Source organism: Lytechinus variegatus, chromosome 2 (genome assembly GCF_018143015.1).
Source record: "Lytechinus variegatus isolate NC3 chromosome 2, Lvar_3.0, whole genome shotgun sequence".
Classification (NCBI taxonomy): domain Eukaryota; kingdom Metazoa; phylum Echinodermata; class Echinoidea; order Temnopleuroida; family Toxopneustidae; genus Lytechinus; species Lytechinus variegatus.
The window spans coordinates 45,202,108-45,227,031 of record NC_054741.1 but is presented as its reverse complement, the minus strand read 5'-3'; the positions used below and the strand labels follow the sequence as shown (position 1 = coordinate 45,227,031).

At 35.3% G+C, this 24,924-nt stretch overlaps 1 protein-coding gene across 3 annotated transcripts in view; it reads left to right on the top strand.

Moving 5' to 3' along the window:
• LOC121408138 (protein NipSnap homolog 3A-like) overlaps positions 1 to 19,714 on the top strand; it is a 29,783-nt gene extending 10,069 nt beyond the window's left edge. For 2 of the 3 annotated variants that reach the window (XM_041599464.1, XM_041599466.1), the window contains exons 2-6: positions 1,858 to 2,140; positions 4,839 to 5,003; positions 8,037 to 8,186; positions 12,352 to 12,438; positions 19,525 to 19,714. In XM_041599464.1, the coding sequence (XP_041455398.1) occupies positions 1,858 to 2,140; positions 4,839 to 5,003; positions 8,037 to 8,186; positions 12,352 to 12,438; positions 19,525 to 19,598 (759 nt within the window). In that variant the 3' untranslated portion in view covers positions 19,599 to 19,714. Of the gene's footprint in view, positions 1 to 384; positions 427 to 1,857; positions 2,141 to 4,838; positions 5,004 to 8,036; positions 8,187 to 12,351; positions 12,439 to 19,524 lie in introns of those variants that run through there. The other variant, XM_041599465.1, reaches the window with a different exon arrangement.
• Positions 19,715 to 24,924: the final 5,210 nt, after the last annotated feature.

Genomic DNA, 24,924 nt, shown 5'->3' with positions numbered 1-24,924 from the left:
GTCTCAAAGGAAAAGAGAAAATAAGCCAAACATTGCCAACTTTATTTCACCACACAGGGAGAAGTAACAGAGAACAAGGTTATATCATAACCTTGTTCATAGAATGAGTGATTACCGGATACCTTTCTTTCAGTGCTTTAAGAATGACAACCAGAGACTGTACAATCAAGAATATTTTTGACTTGCTATTCCAAATATTATGAAAATTATGAGTATGATAAAATTATTTTATATTTACCAACCGTTTTCTTTGCATCACACTTGTATCATATGGTAAAGATATTCTTCTTTCTTATGATGTGAAAAAGAATTTGTATGATTTTTGTCTCGCCCACCAGAGGTGAAGGCGAGACTTAGGGATCCAAATGTCGTCCGTCGTCCGTCCGTCACAAACCTGTAATGCCACATAACTCCATAACTCCAACTGTAAGTCGCTTTTCAACCAAACTTGGATGGTAGATGGACTTGGGGGACCTGCATATTATGCTCCAGTCAGAGGTCACATGGTAAGGTCAAAGGTCATTTTCAGGTCAACGTTAAAGTTTACATGCAAGACTCTCTTCGGACACCTAACTCCACAACCGTAAGTCGCTTTTCAACCAAACTTGGATGGTAGATGGACTTGGGGGACTTGCATGTTATGCTTCAGTCTGAGGTCATATGGTAAGGTCAAAGGTCATTTTCAGGTCAACGTTAAAGTTTACATGCAAGACTCTCTTATGACACCTGCAACCGTATGTCACTTTTCAACCAAACCTGGATGGTAGATGTTCTTGGGGCACCTACATGTTATGCTGCAGTGAGAGGTCACATGTTAAGGTCAAAGGTCATTTTCAGGTCAACGTTGAAGTTAACATGCAAGACTCTCTTTCTCCGCAACCATAAGTCATTTTTCAACCACACTTGGATGGTAGATGGACTTGGGGGACCTGCATGCTAGGGTCATTGTGGCCATGATAATTGTATTTTTGGTCAAATTTCTGTGTGAGCTCTATATATCGCAATGACGGATGATGCGGTGGGTTTGGGGATACATGTACATGTGCTCGGCTGCGCGACCCGCCGAGCATCTCTAGTTTTTTATTTGGCAGCCATTTTGAAAGTATATTTTTTGGGATACACTATACATGTAGTTTTTAAAATGGAGTCATAGGGATAATCAAGTATCACTGACAAGCCTTAGGTCACACCATCGAGGTCAAATGTCATTTAGGGTCAATGAATGTAGTATTGTATCATTATATGAATGGTGTTTTTTAAAATAATTATTTAATATGTTGGGGGTATTTGTGGAATTGTCATAACTTTAAAGTTTATAGATTTAGTTCATGAAACTTTCGACATAAGAGTAACCATGTATCCCTGAATATCCTGTGCTTGTTTCTGGTCACATGACCAAATCAAAGGTCATTTAGGGTCAATGATCTTTGTCCGTGTTGGGGGTATTTGTTAAATTGGCATCATAACTTAGAAAGTTTATGGATCTACACATCTAGTTCATGAAACATAGACATAAGGGTAAATGATTGTTTTGCACATGTGTTAGGTCACATTATCATGGCCATAGGTCATGTTTGGTCAAGGGACATAGTATGAGTGATTTCTTTTGTAAATTAATATTCAATTGCTGTTTTCAAAGTCAGCACTGCTGCTATATTGAATCGCGTAATGCAGGTGAGACTGCCAGATGCGCTCCACTTGTTTTTATATCATCAGTATGAATAACGTTTGAACAATGTACAAATAATTTAGATTTCATAAACTGATTTAGTTAAATGTAAATCTTTTACTAATTCATTGAGGTACATGTATATACTTTTGATTCTTATTATAATTTTTGTTCTTTTATACATGTAGGTGTCTCGGAAAACTTTCTCCTGGCTTAAACCTATAAGCACCCAAGCCAGCTCACTCCAATCCACAATCACGAGACATCATCATGATCAAAATACCGCATTAGAGATGACAGATAATAAGTTCTATGAGCTGAGGACATATAAAATCATACCATCAAGCTTCCCAGCATTTTTAAAACTAACAAATGAAAATATTCATCCTAGACTAGAGCACTCCAAGTTGATTGGCTACTGGACTACTGATATAGGAGGTCTCAATGAAGTCTTCCATATCTGGGAATATGGTGAGATTTTCTTCCTCTATTCCGAATTCTATACATTTATGTACAACTCATATGTAATGCGATGATGTCCTCTTCTTCTTTTTATTCCTTGTTCTATCTCCTTATTCTTCCTCTTTCTTCTTTCCTTTTTGATCTTCTCTTCCTTCTTCTTTTCTTCGCTCCTCTTCTTCTGTTTTCCTCTCCTCTCTAATAGTCCAAGAAAGCCCCCATAGAGAAGGGGTCGAACCTTGATTTTATGTTTTTTTTAATGGTTTCTTGTCAATTCAAGGGTGCTGAATGATGCTACTCTTGTAACCTTGAGCATTTTCCGCAAATTGGCAAAATCCAATATGGCCGCCAAAATATGCAAGTTACATGTACCCATGAAAATCATAAAATTGCCTACACATTGACTATAAAATGCATGTAGTTGTGTTGCAGGAGTGAAATTTTCTTTGGAAATACGATAATTGAAATTTTTTATTTATTTTATTGATATTCAAAATGGCTGCCATGGGTCCCTTAGGAATATGAATGGGAAAAGATAATTTTCAAACATGAGTACTAATATTGCATGTGATTGTGATTTACGAGTGGACTAAGTACTGTCTGAAAACGTGATTATTAACAAAAAATATGTCATTTGTATGATATGTAATTTGATAAATGCTGTATTATGATATTCAAAATGGATGTCAGAGACCCCTAGCTGGGACAAATAATTTTCACATAATTTGGATTTGCTTGACTATAAAATAGCTGCAAAATATTTGTGTAAAAATGTCTTACAAAATGATTCCTAATGAGACATATCATTTCCTTTGCCATTTCAGTAATAATGCTGTATTTTGACACTCAAAATTGCTGCCATAAAGAGGCCCTATCTGTATTATATAAGCCTACAATGCGAATGAAGAAACTAATTTTCACAAGAGAAAGAACCGTAAATGAATGTTACTGTAATCTTCGAGTGAAATATTGTCTAAAAACATGTTTTCTACTAGAGAAACATATCATTTCTTTTGTCTTGCATGAGATAAATGCTTTATTGCGATATTCAAAATGGCTCCTATGGGCCCTTACAGTATATTATCTTCAATGTAAATGGGGACAGATTATTTTGTAAGAATTAGGATTTGCTTGACTATGAAACCCATATAATTATGTTGTGTGAGTAAAATATTGTTTGAAAACGTGATTTCTATAAACTATGGCATTCCCTCTCCCATGTAGGTGATAAATACTGTGTTTTGACTTTCAAAATTGTCGCTACAAGCCCTTACTACATGTAAATACTGAAACATGCGTAGAAGGAAACTAATTTTCAGAATAATAAGAACCAAAATGCAAGTAACTGTAAAGTATAAAGTGAAATATTGTCTTGAACATGATTTCTAACTAAATACATCACATATTTATTGTCATGAAGGTGATAAGTGCCTTACTTTTAAGTTCAAAATGGCTGTCATAGGCCCCCAAAGTATGATGTACATTGTAGCTTGGGACATGATTTTGACAGAATTTTGCTTTGTTTGACCATAAAAATTGCTTAATTTTGATGTAGGTGTAAAGTATTGTCTATACCCATGATTTTTAATGAAACACATCATGTCTTGTGTCATAAAGGTAATGAAAGCTGCATTGTGAAATTGAAAATGGCCGCCATAGGCCCTTATTATGTAAAATTTGAATGGGGAAAGATAATTTCCACAAAACGGCATATTGCAGCCATTTTGAATGTTAGAATATAGCATTTATCACCTAAATAACATAAGAAATTATCTATTTCATTAGATATCATATCTTCAGACAATGTTTCACTCATACATGCAACACCATTCAGTCAAGCAAATTAAAGCCAAATTCTGTTAAAATCATCTGTTCCCATTCACATTGTACATAATAGCGTTAGGCCTGTAGCACCATTTTGACTTTCAAAATACATTATTTATCACCTACCTAGGCTAGCAGAAGAAAAAATTGTCAAGGTTTTGTAAATTATGTTAAAATTTTGATGTCATCTTAAATGTAGTTGCTGTCTTGGTTACAGTCTTGTATTAGGGCATGATTTCAGATTTTGTTGGATTGCGCCTAAATGTGCTCAGTGGGGTATGTGTCCTTGTGCCGGTCTTCGGATTGAAGAGATCAAAATACGGTGTTTTAGCCTTTGCTACTCTCTGGGGTGGGTGGCTCAATTTGTGCCAGTCACTGTTATTGCTCTTTTATTGTACATAACTTTTTTATCATCATGTTTGATTCTTTTTTTTGTTGTTACATGTACTTTTGTATTTTCCTTATGCCTATTATTACCATTTTTATAACTTTTTATATTTCTTCTATGCCCCCATGAGGGGCCGTCAAAGAAATATAATCATTGTCATCCAGATTATTGTGCAGTACAATTCAATCTTTTTTATTTATGTGCCTACATGACTGTACATGTTATGTAGTTACATATTCCAGAAATACAGTCTTGTCCTTGTCAGTAAGAAAACATAAATCCATGGTTTACATTGTATGCAATCAGGAGACCAGTTTGATGTTAAAAATGAATAGATTCCTTCATACCTACCTACATTCAACTCCTGGCTCTCTGAACATTGATGAATTGAGTAGTTTTATTATTTTTATTGTACTAAATATCATCGATAATAAACATTATAAACTCTGATTTTCAAGTTGTGATTGATACCAGTCCCTTTCTTTTCCCAATTTTTAGATTGTTTTGCTCATCGGACTGGTGTACGTGCAGCATTAGCCAAGGATGACATCTGGCAATCTTCATATTTCTCTAAAGCAGTTCATATGATGGATGCTCAGGATAATGCTTCTGGAATGCTGTTGCCATGGAAACCCCTTCAAGATAAACCACTGAAGGAAGGAGGTAACTTTCGAGGGAAAACCATCAAATCAAATTCATTGAGTGCAAATTTTTGCAAATTTATGATAAACTTATCAATTAGCATTCACAATGGGGATGTATTTTGGTCCTAGATTCTACTTTGCTTCTGATTGAGAAGACCTTGTACACTTCCCGAACTATTGATGAACTACATGTAACTGCAATAAATTTCCTTATTCATAATAATGGCAGTTAAAGGCTATGTAAACCATGAATGGGATAAGAATAAACAAAGAAAAATCCAACAAACATAATTGAAACTTGAAATAAAATCAGATGTAAAATATGAAATTCTTAGCTCACCAGTTATTTACACTGATGATAAACAACTGATTTTGTATTAATAGTAATTCTTATTCTGCTGAAAAAAAGTTTTGAAAAATTTAATTGAGTCGTGAAGTTGGAAGAATGGGAAAACACAAAAATGTCAAGGAATTGATTCATTATAATTGCCACGAATGGGGAAGAAATATTATGAAGCCAAGCACTCTGCAGGAGTGTGGTTTAAAATTCTAGTTGAGACTCGGTATAAACCTCGGTTTAATTATTTGAATACCACCTTAAATTGGGCGATTCCACACTAGAACTTCAAAAATATCATAAATTTCAACATGCTTTCAATAAGTTATAAGTACTGTAATATTTTACTATGATACCTGAATTTTATGAAGATTATGAGTTTTAACCAAAAGTGAAGACAGATATAATTTTAATTTGGGGGAACAATGGAATTTTAAATTTTCAATAATTTTGCTAATTGAATAATCAAGTACAAACACCGCCTGAAACAATTATTTGCAAAGCACGAGAAGACTGAAAATATTGCAGGTCAATAGAATAACATATCATTGATGGTTCCAAATAATATCTGCAACATTTTCATGATCCATAATAGGGGCAGCCCTGATTTTTCAAAACCTATTTTTGGCAATGTCCCGTACGACACATGACAATGCAAAAGTTTTTCCTACAATTTTATTTTTGATGATGCAATTTCATAAAATCAGTTTCTCTTTCTTTGACTCATGGGTGATCGATTTATCCCATAAGGATCTAATTACTGCCCTTAATTTTTCAATTATTGTCCTATTAAAAGTTGTCCCGTACGACACACAATATAATAATGCATTTAATTGCAGGATTTGGATTCAGAAACTATAAATAGTAGGTATATTTAAATTCATTTAATTGATTTAACATAAAGTGAACTGAAAAAAGTACTTTGTTTATCTCCAAAGAACATGAAATAGGTGATTCTAAACATTTTAATTGATTTCATGTAGGCTTATTCTTTTGTAAATCCCTTCAGCTAAACTGGTGATTTTCACTGATCAGAGCAAATTAATTTCTTTTCATTGAGCATGAAAAGAAAACCTTTATAATTATATCAACCTAGCCTGGAAGATGACTTCCTCTTGCATGCTAATGTGGAATTATTATAAGATGTAAAAAAAAATACATATCATTCATCATGATCATCTATTTGGACTTCCCTTGATGATCACTATTTGTACAGTATTGATTTTCCTTACTTTTTTCAAGTTGTAAAAAAATATCTAGAAAATAAGTCAAACCATATGGTTTCATGAATGGAGATGGGTTTGAAAAAGTAGAACCGCATTTCTTTAGAAAAAAATATTTTGTGGAATTACAAGTGACAGTTGTGACACATCATGTAGTTATACATTGTATATAAAAAGATTATAAAAATTTAGCCCCATAATTTACACAAAGTTTCATTCATTCATTGCTTAGTGTTTGGAAATCATCAATCAATTCACTAAAATATAACTTCACACAAAACCTCAAGTTTTTCAGCTGGTTAAAATGCTGTGAACACTTGTACATTTCCCATCATGAAAAAATTATAACATATTGCTCCCGATTGTATATATTGAGGTTACGTAATTATATTGTCCCGAATGACTACTTATTAAAAGATTTTTCATAAAAAAGGAAGAATTTAGGGGCAATGCTCCTTCTGATTGATAAGAAGTTCTTTTTTTTATTCAGGCTGCCCAGTACAACACGCAAGTGCCTGTACAACACACAAGTGTCCCATACGACACACAAGTGTCCCGTACGACACAAAAGTGTCCTGTACGACACACAAGTGTCCCGTACGACACATTATTTTGTTTATGATACTTATTGACAGAAATATTCAGCTAATAGCGGTTTCTGACCTAATGAATGTCTTGGTTTGATAGGATTATCATTATCATCAGCCAAATAGTGTGATTGAATAAGTCAAAGAGACATAAAGTAAGAAAGTTTGGCTTCAATTTAGAGATGTCCCTTACGACACATTTTGAATGTCCCGTACGCCACAATATTCTCAAAAATTATAATTTGCTTTATTTATTCATGAATGTTTATTTTGCTTTCTTTTATAGATGTGTTTGTTCTTGGGTAATTGAATGTCAATTTGAGTTCGGTTTCTATGAAATTTATCTACCCAACTCACAGACTTGAGTACAAACTTGAGGTTTCTAAAAAAGCCACTTTTTCTGCGTCCGTACGACACATTACTATTTTAAATCTTTATTATACAGGATGTGAATTCAAGTCATGTTAAGTCTTGGTTTTTTTAACACTCTGGTAGTACTTGATGATCACCTATAGTTACTGGAATATTTTTAGTTTTTTCTTGTAAAAAAAACTGTCAAATGTTCTCTAAATGTCCCGTACGACACGTATGGAATCGCCCACTTCGGGCTTGTTATTATGATTCAGAAAGAATCTTTGCTAGAGGGCAGAGCCCTTTGAAAGCTCTGCTTAAACTGTCAATCCATTCATGCCTCTTTTGATAATGATAAAGAAAATGGTGAAAAATATAATGTTGATAAGGAAAATTCAAATTTTTAATGTTGCAAACTTTCAATTATCAGGGGAAGTACTGCAGTCTCTAAAAATAGTGTTCATTAAAATTACATGAAATACAGTGCTTTACAGTGTAATCTGTCAGATGTTAATACTAGATTTTATTTCATTTCTCGTGCCTATTCATTGAAGGAATCTATGAATTGAGATCTTATGTCATAAAGCCAGGTGGTTTAGACAACATGAAGACACGTATCATGATGAGAGATGAGTTCTATTCCTCTAATGGCTGTGGCAAGTTGATAGGAGCTTGGATGGGTGACATTGGACATGTCAATATGTGTGAGTGCTTTTTGAATTTCTACCTTGCATTTTACTTTCGGAATTATTGTGGACACTGCAACTGTGTCTCGTGACAAAAACCTTTTTGTACCATATCATGGCCCTTTTTATAAGCTTGATATTTGTATACACATAAAAGTTTGGGGTTCATACATGTATCTCTCATTGTATCCCCCGAACAGAGTTCGGAGGATACTATGGATTTGGCCTCGTCGTACCGCGTCCGCCGCAGAGATTTCCTTGTGAGCGCCATATCAGCTGCATTTCTTCTCCGATCATCTTCAAATTTGGCATGAAGGTCGAGTATGGTATAGCAAAGCCGCCTATCGATTTTGGTGTGGGCGGAGGTCACATGGTAAGGTCAAAGGTCATTTTCAGGTCAACATTAAAGTTTACATGCAAGATTCTCTTATGACACCTAACTCCGCAACCGTTAGTCATTTTTCAACCAAACTTGGATGGTAGATGGACTTGGGGGACCTTCATGTTATGCTGCAGTCAGAGGTCACATGGTAAGGTCAAAGGTTATTTTCAGGTCAACGTTGAAGTTTACATGCAAGACTCTCTTTCTCCGCAACCGTAAGTCACTTTTCAACCAAACTTGGATGGTAGATGGACTTTGGGGACCTGCATGTTATGCTGCAGTCGGAGGTCTCTTGGTAAGGTCAAAGGTCATCTTCAGGTCAACATTAAAGTTTACATGCAAGGCTTGTATGACAAGTGTTATTCCATCCCAGTTATTTCACAATGAAGTTTCGATACAATTCTGTTACGTGCCCTCACAAATCATGATATTTCTGGTTATTTTCATAAGTGGGCGAGACACAAAATAGCTTTTGCCTTGTTTAAAATCATGTACTTTATTAGAATTATTATGTGATTTAATAATTGAGCCTCTCCTCTAGTTGAACCTTCCACACCTATGTGAACACCTTTTTGATCTATATTTGTAATAATAGGGAGTTGAAGCATGTTCCCACATTCTTTCCATATAGTATCTATCTTATTACATGAAAAAAATATATGATCATATGTTTCTTCTTCTTTACTGCAGAATGAACATAAATCATCTGTTGTCATTTTAAATAGATATAAATATTTTTTTGTGTATAGTATAATGTGTAATATTTAATATTGAATTTTCTGAGTCTACAGTTCAGAGTGGATTTTCGTAGTCTTAAAAAATATCAGAATTTTTTTTTTGTGATATTGTATTTTTCTTCAAGCTTTTTAAATGCTTGGGGTATATCCGTTTTTATACTTACAAGAGTATCATATTTTTTTTTATGTGATGTCTCGCAAGTCAAAAATCCTGCCCTTTAATTGAAAATCTAAAATTAACTCACTATCTATGGAACTTTGACCCTCTTTTTTCAGCGAGTCCTTCTAAAAGTATGGAATGTTATTAAAAAATTTCAAGTATCTTTTCTATTTCAAAACGATCCAAACCCATTTTTTGAAAGTCAATATAGACTTCATCTTCCCATCTTTATCTACTTTATGATGGAGTTTATAAATATTCTTAAAAAACAGCTTTTCATTTAATATGATATGTTTGTCTTCAAACGGATGAACCTATTATTGAAAATGATTTCATTTCTTTAATTCTTTTCTTTAAGTAAAAACAATTCCTTATTAAGCCATACATCTAAATTTTTGTATAAAATTCTGGCAGTTCAAATCCTATCAAATTGATTGTGAGGTTACTAAAAAAAATTAGCAATCCTCCCATACAGTGTGCTAAGTATCTGAAATATTGTTTCCATTTCATTTTTGCTCTCCCATTATAAGTCTTTTAATCCACATAATTCTTTGTGTCTTAATGCAGGGCTCCACACTAACCCTTTTTTTCTACTGGTCCAACCTATTCATGTCGGACCAACAGATAGCCAGTTTTTCCATTTTTTACTGGTCCGAACCTAAAATCTACTGGTCCCCAAAAATAAAGAAATCATTTTAAAAAGGCGCGTGTTTATTTTGCGGTCCTTTCTTGTTACCCCCCCCAAAAAAAATGAAGGCATGAGAGAGCGATAGAATTGAAATGAAAAAGACCACGCCCATCTGCATTGGCCTAACCTTTTTTTCTAATCAAGTGATTTTTTTATTGACAGATCACAAATCACGCCAAGCCAGAATGGATATTTTCTTGCAGGACTATAAATTATGTATGCTTAAAGAAATTCCTGTAAATGGATACTTGTATTCCCCTTATTGGAATTGTCTTGTTTTTGTCACACCTGTTCCTATGCATCTAAAAAGTGAATTTCTGGAAAAAGCATGCAAGAAAAAAAGATTGCATACATATACACCTTTGTTTGCAGATTCAAATCGGAAGATTCTGTGAAATATACATCTTCGTGCCTTTCAGTAGCTTTGCATTTCTCATGACTAATTCTCGATGTGCATAATTGACAAATGGGACCTTTATTGGTCTCGGCCTTGCAGCGGCGGCAACTCTACAAACTCTTTGATATTTAATTTCTTTGATTTGCTCTGGTGCTAACTTTAGATGGGTATGATAGAAATCCTTTTACACCTTTGTAACATCTTCCTCCCCATTTCTATGCTCCTCTGAAATTCCTAAGAAGACCAAATTCTCTTTGCATATGTATGTTGATAATCTATCTATTTCCTCCTCCAATTTAATACTCTCCACTTCAACTTTTTTCTCCATAGTTGGAATGGTTTCATTTTTTAGCTTGTCAATATTATATGCATTGTGGTTGACAGAGCTTATAACTTCAGCTATTTTAGCTTCCACTTGTATGATTTCTGTAGTAATTCTACCCTCTAATTTCTAGTTGGACTTTGTTCCAGGTTTTCTCCAAATTAGTCTCAAGCATTAGTTGGATTGAAGGTAAAAGAGCCATTCCTTCCGCGGTGACACGTTCCTTCCTCGGAGGCCCTTCTGGGCTCGACTGCTGGCGTGCCATGTAGAAACAGGTGGAGGGAAGAGCAGAGCTAAAACTGAGATACGTCCTCAGACTCCTCATGCTACGACAGTCATGTCAGAATCTTTTAAATGAAAAGTGACGATATCTGCAGTTATTGTTTAGTCATGACTATTTAAAGATATTGGTTCCATTTCCAAATACATCTAATTCGATGTAAATTTTAATTATTTCAAAAATGTGAGTCTTTGCGTAATAGCATTGACCTACTACAACGAGAGCATTTTATGACCACCACCTGTTTCCAGCTGTCAAAATTTCTGTTATACACTTAACTTTCTCTTCTTATGCACTTCTTTTGCAAAATTTATTCATAAATCACAAAAAAAATGTTTTTTCTTCTTCATTTGTTGATCAATTTAAATTGTGTTTGCTTTATATGATAACTCGAGGTGGTGATACCAAATTTCAACATAGAATTTTGAAACTCTTTAAATATGCTAATTTATTCATATATTTTCAAAACTCACAAAAATTACTTATATATTCGTTGATTGATTTTGAATATTTTTGTTCCATCTGAGAGCTACATTAGGTTCACCAAGGTTCTACACAGAGTTAAGAAACTTTGACTAGATAATTATTAATACTTAATTCATATGAAATTTATTCATAGATAGATCACAAAAAATGCTTCTATGTCATTTCTTCATCAATTTCAATTCTATATCCTCAATTTATGCCACCAATATATAATTCACTACAGTGTCAACTGGGCTGAAATTAAAATTGTGTTAAATTTTGTTGCAAGATGCTGGATGAGCTCCACATCATTGATGTGCTAGTTTAAGAATATATGACATTTTTTGTAGAGATTGTTGGACATCATGGATATCCTAAGAATACGAATCATATCTCTGAATATTGTGAGATTCACTCAGCAAAATGTGGAGGTTTATGGTTGCACCTTCTTTGAACTAAAATTGTCAAATAAATTCATAACTTATTTAGCGAGCAATCCCATTTGAGTGATTCAGAGATACTTCATATCATTCATTTCACTGATGAAAAGATGTGAATTCACATATATGGTTGTAAAACTTGGCCCCATCTTACAAAGAGTTGCGATTGATCCGATCAACCACAACCATGGAAAGCCAGGAATGTCAACATCTAAAATGTATGTTTATTCAAATATTTTCTAAATATTCTATGACCATTTTTCCGTGTTGAACTTTGTAACATTAATGAACACTTGTATAATTCTTCAACAGTCTATTCTCTGTGGAACTTTGTTAGTGCTGATAAGAGACTTGAAGCAAGAACTGACTTCTTACAATCTGATGCGTGCAAAAGTCTCTGTAAGTATACATTTAATTATTTACCGTAACATAATTATGATACTTGATATGCAGCTGTTTAATATTTGATTCATATCTCTTGTTGATACAGTCCAACCTCTCTTATCCGGACATATTGGGATCAGTACCAATCCTGATAAGGGATTTATCCTGATCTGGGAGACTCAGTATTAAATACACGCAGCTGCGCCTTCCCAATATTAGCAACACATAATCTATTGTAGTGGCCATACACAGCACCACAGTGTCAGTGCAAATTATACACATTTTTTATCAACGGAAATGAAATCGATCAGTTGCCAAAAGTCTTTGATAATTTACCTGCTGATTGAGGAATTCATTGAGCATACCTTGAAAGAAAGAGAATGACTCGAAACTAAATTTGAAAATTAGATCATCGTTGCAGCTTTGCAAAGTCAGCCAATGTTAGACCTCAAACATGATGGCGCTGTCCGTATCAAGGCTTAGTGACACATGTTGTTTTTATCTCACATGCAAAGTAGAGCAAGACTATAGCCTATATTGGTGGTACATGGACGTGCCGCTTTGATGACCCCATTTTTCAGACCTAATTTACAATTCTCTAGTTACTCCAAATGACAAAAATTCCATTCAGAAGCCACTCTGCCCGCTCGCAAGACCCCCGTTACGAAACATCTTAGTTCTCTTGCCCTTTTAAAATTGTCCAGCGTGAGCACCGCATGCGATAACTGCACACACGCCTTCACAACTCCTTCCCACATATACATGCACAGCGTTAGCGTGCACGTACCAACTGGACTGTGATCCCGTTCCGTGGACCCTGCTTTTTACACTGCCCTGCATATATTTAGTTCCCAAGACCCCATATTTTACCCTTGTGGTCAGTTCCTTAGACCCCCATTTCAGGGTTTCGTGAGGCACACCCCCATGAAAAAAATATATATATTTTTTTGAGCACCCATGCACACATGGCATTGGCTTCACAACTCCCTCCGCTAGCAGCTCCATGCACCGCTAGCAACCACATAATGTTTTTTATTATTGTAGTCCAACATACAGACTTTCATGATGTTGACCAAGTGTAAAACTATCAAGCGATTAATGATCTTTTTCCGGATGGGGGGGGGGGCGTACTTACATTAACGAGTGGATACCATGCGCGACCAAAAAACATGTAAAAAGGATGTCTTTTCAAGATAGGGCACGTTACATATGTAACGTAATAAGGGTTTCAAAAACACTAAAATAATGAAAAAAGGGTATCTATTTTCGAAAGGAAAGCTACATGTTTATGGTCAAAATTTCTAGGATACCAAAAATCAAGACTAAAATGATTTATAAAGGATGTACTTTTTGCCCCAAGAGTCAACACTACGTGTTAAGAGGATGATTTGTGCAAGTGGGGCTGTACTTAAAGTACAAGTCCACCCCAACAAAAACTTGATTTGAATAAAAAGAGAAAAATTCATCAAGCATAACACTAGAAATTTCATCAAAATCGGATGTATAATAAGAAAATTATGGCATTTTAAAGTTAGACATCACCTTCTTCTAAAATCTAAAAAATCGCCATGTAATCAAGCATGTGGATATAGAGTTATTCTTTTCTCCAGACCCAGTCATTTGAAAAGAAAATCAAAATCTTCAATATGACCCTGTAATGTAGCACATGGGTATGCAGCGTATACAGTGGTTGTACAGTGTATTTTTTAATAAATGGGTAGGGAGTAGAGGCTATGCTATATACCCGTGCTTTATTATAAAAGGACAAGTCCATCCCAACAAACACTTGATTTGAATAAAAAGAGAAAAATTCAACAAGCATAACACTGAAAATTTCATGAAAATCGGATGTAAAATAAGAAAGTTATGACATTTTAAAGTTTCGCTTCATTTCACAAAACAGTTATATGCACATCTCGGTCGGTATGCAAATGAGGGAACTGATGACATCACTCACTCACTATTTCTTTTGTATTTTATTATATGAAATATGAAATATTTTGATTTTCTCGTCATTGTCATGTGAAATGAAGTTTCATTCCTCCCTGAACACGTGGAATTCCATTATTTTAATATTTTGTGCTTCAGGCGAGGAGGTCCTAATCATCAAATTCGTAAAAATTGATATATTGTATAATTCAAACAATAACAAACAAAAGAAATAGTGAGTGAGTGACATCATCGACTCTCTCATTTGGATGCAACAGGCTCGTTCATATTGCTATTTTGTTAGAAATAAGCGAAACTTTGAAATGTCATAACTTTCTTATTTTACATCCGATTTTGATGAAATTTTCAGCATTGTGCTTGTCTGATTTTTCTCTATTGATTCAAATCAACATTTTTCTAAAGGTGGACTTGGCCTTAAATTATCAGTTTGGAAGATGAGGGGGTCTTAGTATTTAATTTTTTTTCAAACACCAGGTTTGGAGTAAAGACTACACTCTATTTCCATTTCTTCCACAGGGATGAGACAGTGGGGTCTTCAAATTCACTAAATAAAAAAAACACAGAAATGTTAACTTAACATTTGAAAGGTTGGAGGAGTGACAACATTTTCTTAATGTTGCATTTACCACTTTGAATGGTTCTACCCAACTCTTAGAATATTGGTTTCAGCTTTTTACAAGGTTGGATGTAACATTTGGAAAAGGTTGTCACTCCTCCTACCTTCCAAATGTTGATTTAACATTCGAATTTTTGTGTTGAAGATCTCCCAATTTTTTTATATAACAGCGTCTGGGTAAAGACTATGCTCTTATGTTCATGCTTTATGACAGGGTCTTATTTTTTAATATCATAACATAATTTTTATTAGGTCTGGACTAAAGACTACGTTATGTACCCTTGCTTTATAATGGAGTCTTAGTTTTGGGTCTTAATTCTGAAGGTTTTTTTAATCAACGGTCTCGAGAAAAGACAACGCTTTATATCCATCTTTTTTTTCACAGGAATGAGACTGTGGGGTCTTGAATATTTTTTTAAATAAACGGGTCTGGAGAATGGAGAATACGTTATATACACTTTCTTTATAACAGAGTCTTAGTAGTGGAAGATGGCAAGGCTTAAATAGTTTTGAATTTGTTTAATCACCCGGTCTGGAGTAAAAGACTACACTTTAAGCCTTATCTTATTCCACATTAATTAGACGGTGGGGTATTAAATTTGATTTTTTTTATTATTGATACAATAAGGTCTAGGGTAAAGACTACATTCTATATTCATTTCTACAAGGTTTTAATTTGGTAGACGGTGAGGTGTTGCAGTTTTTAATTATTTTTGAAAGGCTGTGCTCCTTATGTATGCTTAAGTACAGGATCTTCAAATTATTAAATAACCGGGCCTGGAGCAATAAAAAGCTACACTCTACATCCATTTTATTCCAAATGATAGTGGGTCTTAAATTTTAGTCTGGTGCCCCCCCCTGCCTCTCTGAAAAAAAAGTTTCATGTCACTGTAGCTTCTCCATTATGCAGGCATGTTTCTCATTTTAACAGTAATGTTATGAAACATTTCATGAGAAATAGCCTTAATATGGATAAAAAACATTGATTTGCACATATCCCGGAGGTTTTTCACTTTTCCCATGAAAATTGTTTATTTGCACATATCCCGTCGTCACGTTTGCACAGATGCCGTTTATGAATTTTGACAGATTTGCACATTTCCCGGCGTGGCGTTTGCACAAATTCCGTTGTTTGCACAAATCCCGGCGAAATTTTGCACATATACCGTTGTTTGCACATATCCCGGCGTTTGCACATATCACGGCTCCACAGGGGAGCACCCCAAGCCCCCAGCCATCAGTATGCCACTGTTCAAAGGCACCATAACCTTTGTAGCACATAATGAAAGGATTCAAAGAAAAAAAAAACATGCTCTCCCTAACTTCGGTTTAAAAAAAATTGTTCTTGCCTAATGAAGGAATATTCAAACCTAAAAGAGAACATATTAGAAAGGAACAACAGAAATATTTAAGCAAATAAGTAGATTTAGACCGCAAAATTCGAAAACAATGGCAAAGATAATGAAAAGGTTAAGAGGAAGTCTGCTCATTAGCAAGATGCCATTTTGGTGCAAGCCTCCTTTTTAACCCCAGACAAAACCATTCCGTGTTTGCTCAAGCATGAACGAAACTAATGTTTTTAAATAACATTTGAAGGATAAGACCCAAGAGCACCTATTGACACCAAAATATAAAGATCATAATTTGAAAAAAAAATTTTATAGACTTTTCAAATCTGTCCCGTTTTTTTTGATACGCACTGTAGTCTCACTGTGCTGTGCAGGTGAGGCAAAAATGTATGTAATAAAATGTGAGTTTGCGTAGAAATTTTTATTTTATATCAAATCTCATTTCCACACATACTAAAAAAAAAAACATCAGCAAGTGTACGTGTGGATAATAGAAAGATACGGATATGGGGAGGCCGGATAAGAGAGGTCAGACTATTCTATTCAATGCAGCTTAAGAGTTTTGCCTATATTGAAACTAGTTTTGAAGACAAAATACAAGACAAATACATTATGTACAAGTATCATTTATAGTTTTGTAGATAAAAAATAGCTACAAGTATCAGTGTTGTAGTCAAGATCCAAACCCTAAAGTCCCTAGCATGAAAACCTCAAGGCCAAGACTAAGCCAAGGCATTACAATTTTCAATGCCTTGTGTTCAAATTGATTGGTATTCTTTTAGTTTTGTCTCGTCTGCATAGCATAGCGAGACTATAGGTGCTGCTTTTCCGACTTTGGCGGCGGCATCGTCAACATTGAAATCTTAAAGGTCAAGTACACCTCAGAAAAATATGGATTTGAATCAGTAGAGAAAAATCAGACAAGCACAATGCTGAAAATTTCATCAAAATCGGATGTAAAATAAGAAAGTTATGACATTTCAAAGTTTCGCTTATTTTTAACAAAATAGTTATATGAACGAGCCAGTTACATCGAAATGAGAGAGTCGATGATGTCACTCACTATTTCTTTTGTTTTTTTATTGTTTGAATTATACAATATTTCAATTTTTACGAATTTGACGATTAGGACCTCCTTGCCTGAGGCACAAAATGTTAAAATAATGGAATTCCACGTGTTCAGGGAGGAATGAAACTTCATTTCACATGACAATGACGAGAAAATCAAAATATTTCATATAATAGAATACAAAAGAAAGAGTGAGTGAGTGATGTCATCAGTTCCTAATTTGCATACCGACCGAGATGTGCATATAACTGTTTTGTGAAATGAAGCGAAACTTTAAAATGCCATAACTTTTTTATTTTACATCCGATTTTGATAAAATTTTCAGTGTTGTGCTTGTTGAATTTTTCTCTTTTTATTCAAATCAAGTGTTTGTTAGGGTGGACTTGTCCTTTAACCAAAGTTAAGTTTTTGAAATGTCATCATATCTTAGAAAGTATATAAACCTAGTTCATGAAACTTGGACATGAAGGTAATCAAGTATTACTGAACATCCTGTCTGAGTTTCAGGTCACATGACCAAGGTCAGAGGTCATTTAGGGTTAATGAACTTAGACCATGTTAGAGGAATCAATATCGAAATCTTAACCAAGGTCAAGTTTTTGAAATGTCGTCATAACTTTTTAAGTATATGGACCTAGTTCATGAAATTTGGACATACAGGTGATATTGTATCACTAAAGATCCTGCCTGAGTTTCAGGTCGATTGACCAAGGTCAAAGGTCACTTAGGGTCAACAAACTTTGACCATGTTGGGGGTATTTGTGGAATTGTCATAACTTTGACATTTTATGGATCTAGTTCTTGAAACTTAGACAAAAGAGCAATTAAGTATCCCTGAACATCGTGTGCGAGTTTCAGGTCACATGACCAAGGCCAAGACTGAGCATCAAGACACTACAACACTGCTATTTATGTTTTTGAAGAATAGTGCATTGACGAGCTCAAAGAAAATAACCCATGAAGAAATAATGATATTTGAATAGTTAAAATAATGATAAAGATAATATGAATAATATTGATTATAATTTCAGTGGTGAAAATGATTGTCATAATAGTGATTGAAATTGATAATAATGATATCAATAGTTATAATGATGATAGTTGCAATTTTCAATATACAGTGCGTATCAAAAAAAGTTTACACTTTGAAAAAACCCTGGAAATTAAAAAATAGACATGTGGGTAATTTCTTTACATATAATCTTGCGTTTGGGTCTCATCTATCCAATGAAAGTAACAGTTTTGACAGAATGCTACACTTGAGTGAGCACTGTCCATCTTTGTAAAGCTCGCAGAAATGTTTGTTTTCACGCTGTGTCAAGGGGTAAGGGTGAAATCAAACTCACCCTGCAAAACGTTTCTCATACATTTCCTTTGCACTTGTAGTCAATTGAAATAAAACGGATACATTCAAGCATTTTGTAACATTTTTGCACCCAAATTGAAATTTCCACACTTAGTAAGCCCAACCTTTACCCTTTTTGTGCCAACTGAATCTGAATAAAAGTTTATATCTCTAGCATTTTTCATGAAGTTTTTATCTTTTAAAGTGGGTTTCATTTTTCATTTAAAACTTGTTTCTCCACACTTTTTCCAAGCTTGACAATGATTAACAAAATGAAAATCAAGCCTAAGCCATTTCATGTAAATCACAGCTGAATGTAAAGCAAATATCGTTACGATGGCCTCGGTGTGTGGGGGAGTGGGGTAGAGCGCAATGCACTCTTCGAAGTGTTTTGGGCAAGGAAACAAGTTTAAAAAGGTAAGATATCAAATCAATTTTACTAGCTAAATTCCATATGTTATTTATGATTAACATCTACTTTTATTTGCATAACTATTTCTGCGCAAATCATTTTTCACTAACTTTTCAAAAGTAAGTGGGCTCACTTAAGCGGAAATATTTTTTTAAGCAGTTGTATCGTCATTTGCTTAAATGGATTTGTACCAATGTTAAAATGTGGAAAAATCTTCAGGATATTACAAATGTATAGTTACACAGGATTTTTTCTAAGTGTAAACATTTTTTTGATACGCACTGTAGTAGTGATAATTAATAATCATTTCATCGAATCAGTATTTAATGCTCTTCTTCTGCCTTTACTTGTTTGATACAGCTCCAAATGAGTTCCTGACGACAGAGATGCGTTCAAAGATAATGACAGCAAATCCTTTCTCACCACTCAAATGAAGTCACATACAGTCAGTATTTAATAGTAATATAACATTCAGGGTTTTATGAATTTAGGGTGTCAATACAAGCTTAATTTCAAGTCAAAGTATCCTGCAGTAAGTTTTTAAATTGAAGTTTTTGTCTCACCTGCGAAGCAAGTGAGACTATAGGCGCCGCTTTTCCGACGGCGGCGGCGACGGCGTCAACATCAAATCTTAACCCGAGGTTAAGTTTTTGAAATGACATCATAACTCAGAAAGTATATGGACCTAGTTCATGAAACTTGGCCATAAGGTTAATCAAGTATTACTGAACATCCTATTAGAGTTTCATGTCACATGACCAAGGTCAAAGGTCATTTAGGGTCAATGAACTTAGACCATGTTGGAGGAATCAACATCGAAATCTTAACCTGAGGTTAAGTTTTTGAAATGACATCATAACTTAGAAAGTATATGGACCTAGTTCATGAAACTTGGCCATAAGGTTAATCAAGTATTACTGAACATCCTATTAGAGTTTCATGTCACATGACCAAGGTCAAAGGTCATTTAGGGTCAATGAACTTAGACCATGTTGGAGGAATCAACATCGAAATCTTAACCTGAGGTTAAGTTTTTGAAATGTCATCATAACTTAGAAAATATATAGACCTATTTCATGAAACTTGGACATAAGGTTAATCAAGTATCACTGAACATCCTGCATGAGTTTCACGTCACATGACCAAGGTCAAAGGTCATTTAGGGTCAATGAACTTTGGCCGAATTGGGGATATCTGTTGAATTCCCATCATAACTTTGAAAGTTTATGGATCTGATTCATGAAACTTAGACATAATAGTAATCAAGCATCACTGAATATTTTGTGCAAGTTTCAGGTCTCATGATTAAGGTCAAAGGTCATTTAGGGTCAATGAACTTTGGCCGAATCGGGGGTATCTGTTGAATTACCATCATAACTTTGAATGTTTATTAGTCTAGTTCATTAAACTTGGACATATGAGTAATCAAATATCACTGAACATCCTGTACGCATTTCAGGTCACATGACCAAGGTCAAAGGTCAATGAACTTTGGCCGAATTGGGTGTATCTGTTGAATTACCATCGTAACTTTGAAAATTTATGGATCTGATTCATGAAACTTGTACATAAGAGTAATCAAGTATCACTGAACATCCTGTGCGAGTTTCAGGTCACATGATCAAGGTCAAAGGTCAATGAACTTTGGCTATGTTGGGGTTTTTTGTTGAATAACCATCATATCTCTGTAAGTTTATTGGTCTCGTTCATAAAAAGTGGACATAAGAGTAACCATGTATCACTGAACATCTTGTGTGAGTTAGAGTAGTATTCAAAGTCAGCACTGCTGCTATATTGAACCGCGTGATGCAGGTGAGACGGCCAGAGGCATTCCACTTGTTAAAGTAATCACTGCCTTCAGACTTTGCACATTTAAAGGGTCTTTGGTTCATCTTAACAGATTTTGAAGAAAAAAAGAAGTGGTTGCATTTCATAGGGATGAAGTCATGGTCAGCCCTTGAGGCTACATTTTGGTCTCAGCTTCGGGTAGAGAAGGGCATTCGTAAGAATGCTCTTCTGTAAAATTGTACTTGATTTGTATTACTTTATTATTACTTTGTATTATGTTTTGAATGGAAATGAAATAAAAAGAATTGAATTGAATAGAGTCAAATATGTGTAAAGTCTAAAAGGAAAGTCTTCTCCAGATGCCTCATGATTTGGAATCCATGCCTTGAATTCACCTTTTGCAATGAGTATACATTGTGACAAGTTGGAATCAGACTGTTTTGACTGCACATTAATGTACAATCTTCATGTAACAAAGATCATTTTTGTTTATAAAGATGGAACTACAAAATTTGGTGGATTCACAATACGGTGCACCATCTGCCGAAATTTGCAATGGCTTACGGGAAAAATTGACATTGGTTGCAGTGCATGCATGCGATTATGCTGTGCTGGCAAATACCACTTGACCGGTTTACTAGGATCCAGGAGGTGGTAGAGAAATGTACCGCATGTTTCTTTGCGAAATTTAGACCGTTTTCTGTGAATTCTTCCTCCACGTTTGCCAAATCAATTTCATTTTTGAAGCATCTCAGTTACATTACAGTACACTAGCAATGTGCGCTGCCGGCGCGCGATGTTGACCCCAAAGTTAGCAATTTGGCTTGTTGGCTGTAACGGATAGATGGTGCACCATATAGTGAATCTACCAAACTGAAAACAGAAGTGATTAATGGTTTGGTGTACATAAAAAAAATCAGCTGTGGTATCTTTTGCATCTTCTCTTCAGAAGATTTCCCCCAGGAATTAACTTTCTGTAGAGCTTTTCTTGTCTAGTCTGCCTATCATCCATAATGTGTCATAGTCGATCAGTTTCTGGTGTCCCAACAGATTTTCCTAAAGACGACTTACCTTTATGTGGTTCGAAGCAAACCTGCCAACCTTCTATGACAAAAAAAGTATTCTTAGAAGGAAACAAAAAGTATTTTTTGAAAAAAAAGAGTTGTTTTAAATTTGTCTCAATGTAACAATCACCAGCCTGTTGTGATATCGGTGAAAAACATGTGAATTGACTCTACTTGAAAACTCGATAATTCACCATTTTACACGTGCTCGTAGGCAAGAATCTACTTGTTCTTTTCATGGAACAAGTGAACTGACAATGATTTTTTCTGGTCTGGGACCGGCGCTAGTGTCATGCGCTGTGTATACATAGATGCCAACTTTTGGAAATCAGAATTAGGGAGGATTTGCAACCGCCACTAAATTATGTGCGCATAGCGCACATCTCGAGCGCGTAGCGCTCGACCCTTGCGGCCGGGGTCCAGGGCCCGCCTTAGGGCCCTGGAAGCTCTGGGTTTCTAGATGCTCTCTGGTGCAATCTGACCCTTATTTTGGGGCATTTCACATGTTTTGAAATAAACATTGTTCCCACTTTTTTAACATTAAAAATATCAAATATGAGTTTCACATTGTAAATTAAAAAATGAGGGGACAATAGAAGTACCTGTTCAACAACAATAAGGATGAATTATCACTATCGGCTATAGGCAGGTTATGTTCCACTATAAATCCATTAAAGAAAAGCTCAGCGCTGGTCCTTTGCTTGGTGAAATAAAGACAACAGGGTACTAGTGGAGCTCGAAGATCTTGTCATCGCAATGTCCGTAGGGCTATGCCGTTTTCTCCCGAACGAAAGTGCTTCCGAATAATCATCACGACCTCCCTGCTATAAACTGAAATGTCCACGCTGCAAATTGCGCAAAATGCATGGTAAATTCCTCTTTCCGACTTCCGAACACACAGGTACTGGAGACTATATTCAGTCTTATACTTCTGAGACCATTTCTTGGTCTTCTTTTGTTGATTTTCCGCCATTTCGTGTCAATATCAACCCATCAATACGCCGAAATCACACACCGATATTCCACCGCACGACTCGACAAATCCAGTGGCCGCGAGCGCACACGCCTCGCGAAGCTAGCCGGGCCTACCGGCCTGGTGCACAGTGGATTCCCGTTGGGCATATTACATGCACCAGCTTTTCGCTGCTCCTTATTTGTCTACTTTTCACACAGAATTTAGTAGCAGCGAACGTAATGGAGTTACTACATGCTAAAGTTAGCAGACGATACATGTCCTTCCAATCCAATTTGATCAATGCAAAAAAATCGTAATTTCGGGAGGATAAGGATGGTAATCGTAAGGGCGGGAGTTGGGATGAATTTTCGGGAGCCTCCCGATGAAATCGGGAGGGTTGGCATCTCTGTGTATAATACATACTCCATGATTCAAAATTTAAAAACAAGGCAAAAGCGATTTTGTGTCTTGCCCACTTATGAAAATAACCTGAAATATTGTGATTTGTGAGGGCACGCAACAGAATTGTATCGAAACTTCATTGTGAAATGACTGGGATAAAATAACACTTGTCATAAAAGAGCCTTGCACATTAACTTTAAAGTTGAAATGACCATGTGACCTCCGAATGCAGCATAACAGCAGGTCGCCTAAGTACATCTACCATCCAAGTTTTGTTGAAAAGTGACTTACGGTTGCAGAGTTAGGTGTCATAATCTCTTGCATGTAAACTTTAACATTGACCTGAAAATGACCTTTGACCTTACCATGTGACCTCCAACTTCAGCATAAAATCCAAGTCCCCCAAGTCTAGCTACCATCCAAGTTTGGTTGAAAAGTGATTAATGGTTGCGGAGTTAGGTGTCGTAAGAGAGTCTTGCATGTAAACTTGAACATTGACTTGAAAATGACCTTCGACTTTATCATGTGACCTCCGACTGCTGCTTAACATGCAGGTCCCCCAAGTCCATCCACCATCCAAGTTCGGTTGAAAAGTGACTAACGGTTGCAGAGTTAGGTGTCATAAGAGAGTCTTGCATGTAACGTTGACCTGAAAATGACCTTTGACCTTACCATATAACCTCTGACTACAGCATAACATGCAGGTCCCCAAAGTCCATCTACCATCCAAGTTTTGTTGAAAAGTGACCTATGATTGTGGAGTTATGTGTCATTAGGTTTGTGACGGACGACAGACGACGTTTGGATCCCTAAGTCTCGCCTTCACCTCTGATGGGCGAGACAAAAAGTATTGGCGTATGTAAAGAAAAAAAAAGAGGAACAAATAATCTATAAAGGGAACAGTTGGCATGTCTGTTTGAAGCCTATCTTTTGTTTGGGTAGATCTCTCCAAAAGTTTATTTAACTTGTCCATTTCATTACGAGATTATAACCATACTTATTTAACCAATGTTCATTAGAATATCTTAACGCATTCTGTCGAGTTTCTGTCACTGACTTGAAGCCTATCTTGTGTTTGGCTATATCCCTCCAAAAGTTTATTCAACTTTTCCATTTCATTACACCATGCTTATTTAACCAATGGTCATTAGAATTTCTAAATGTATGTTTACAAGTTTCTGTGTAAATCATTTAGGATGTGCCTCAATATTTATTGTTTATGTTCCATGTGTGAATGATTTGCTAAGCTTTTGGTCTCACGTTGAAGAAGAGTCTCCATACTTACCATAAGTGTCAAATTTATAGCAAAATTATATCTAATAATTGCGAAATTCATCTCTCAAAATGGGTTTCCTTTTTGTGGGATGCACTGTATATTCATGATTAAGACAATGTAATTATGATTATGTACATTCCTTGATCAATGTTTGCCTTGACTTGTCATTTATGTCTAGTCTTCCACAATTAAATGGTGCTTAGCACAAATACAAATTTGGTGATTGTTTTGCAGCATTTTTCAATATTCCAACTTTCCGTTTCTGTCACTCAAGG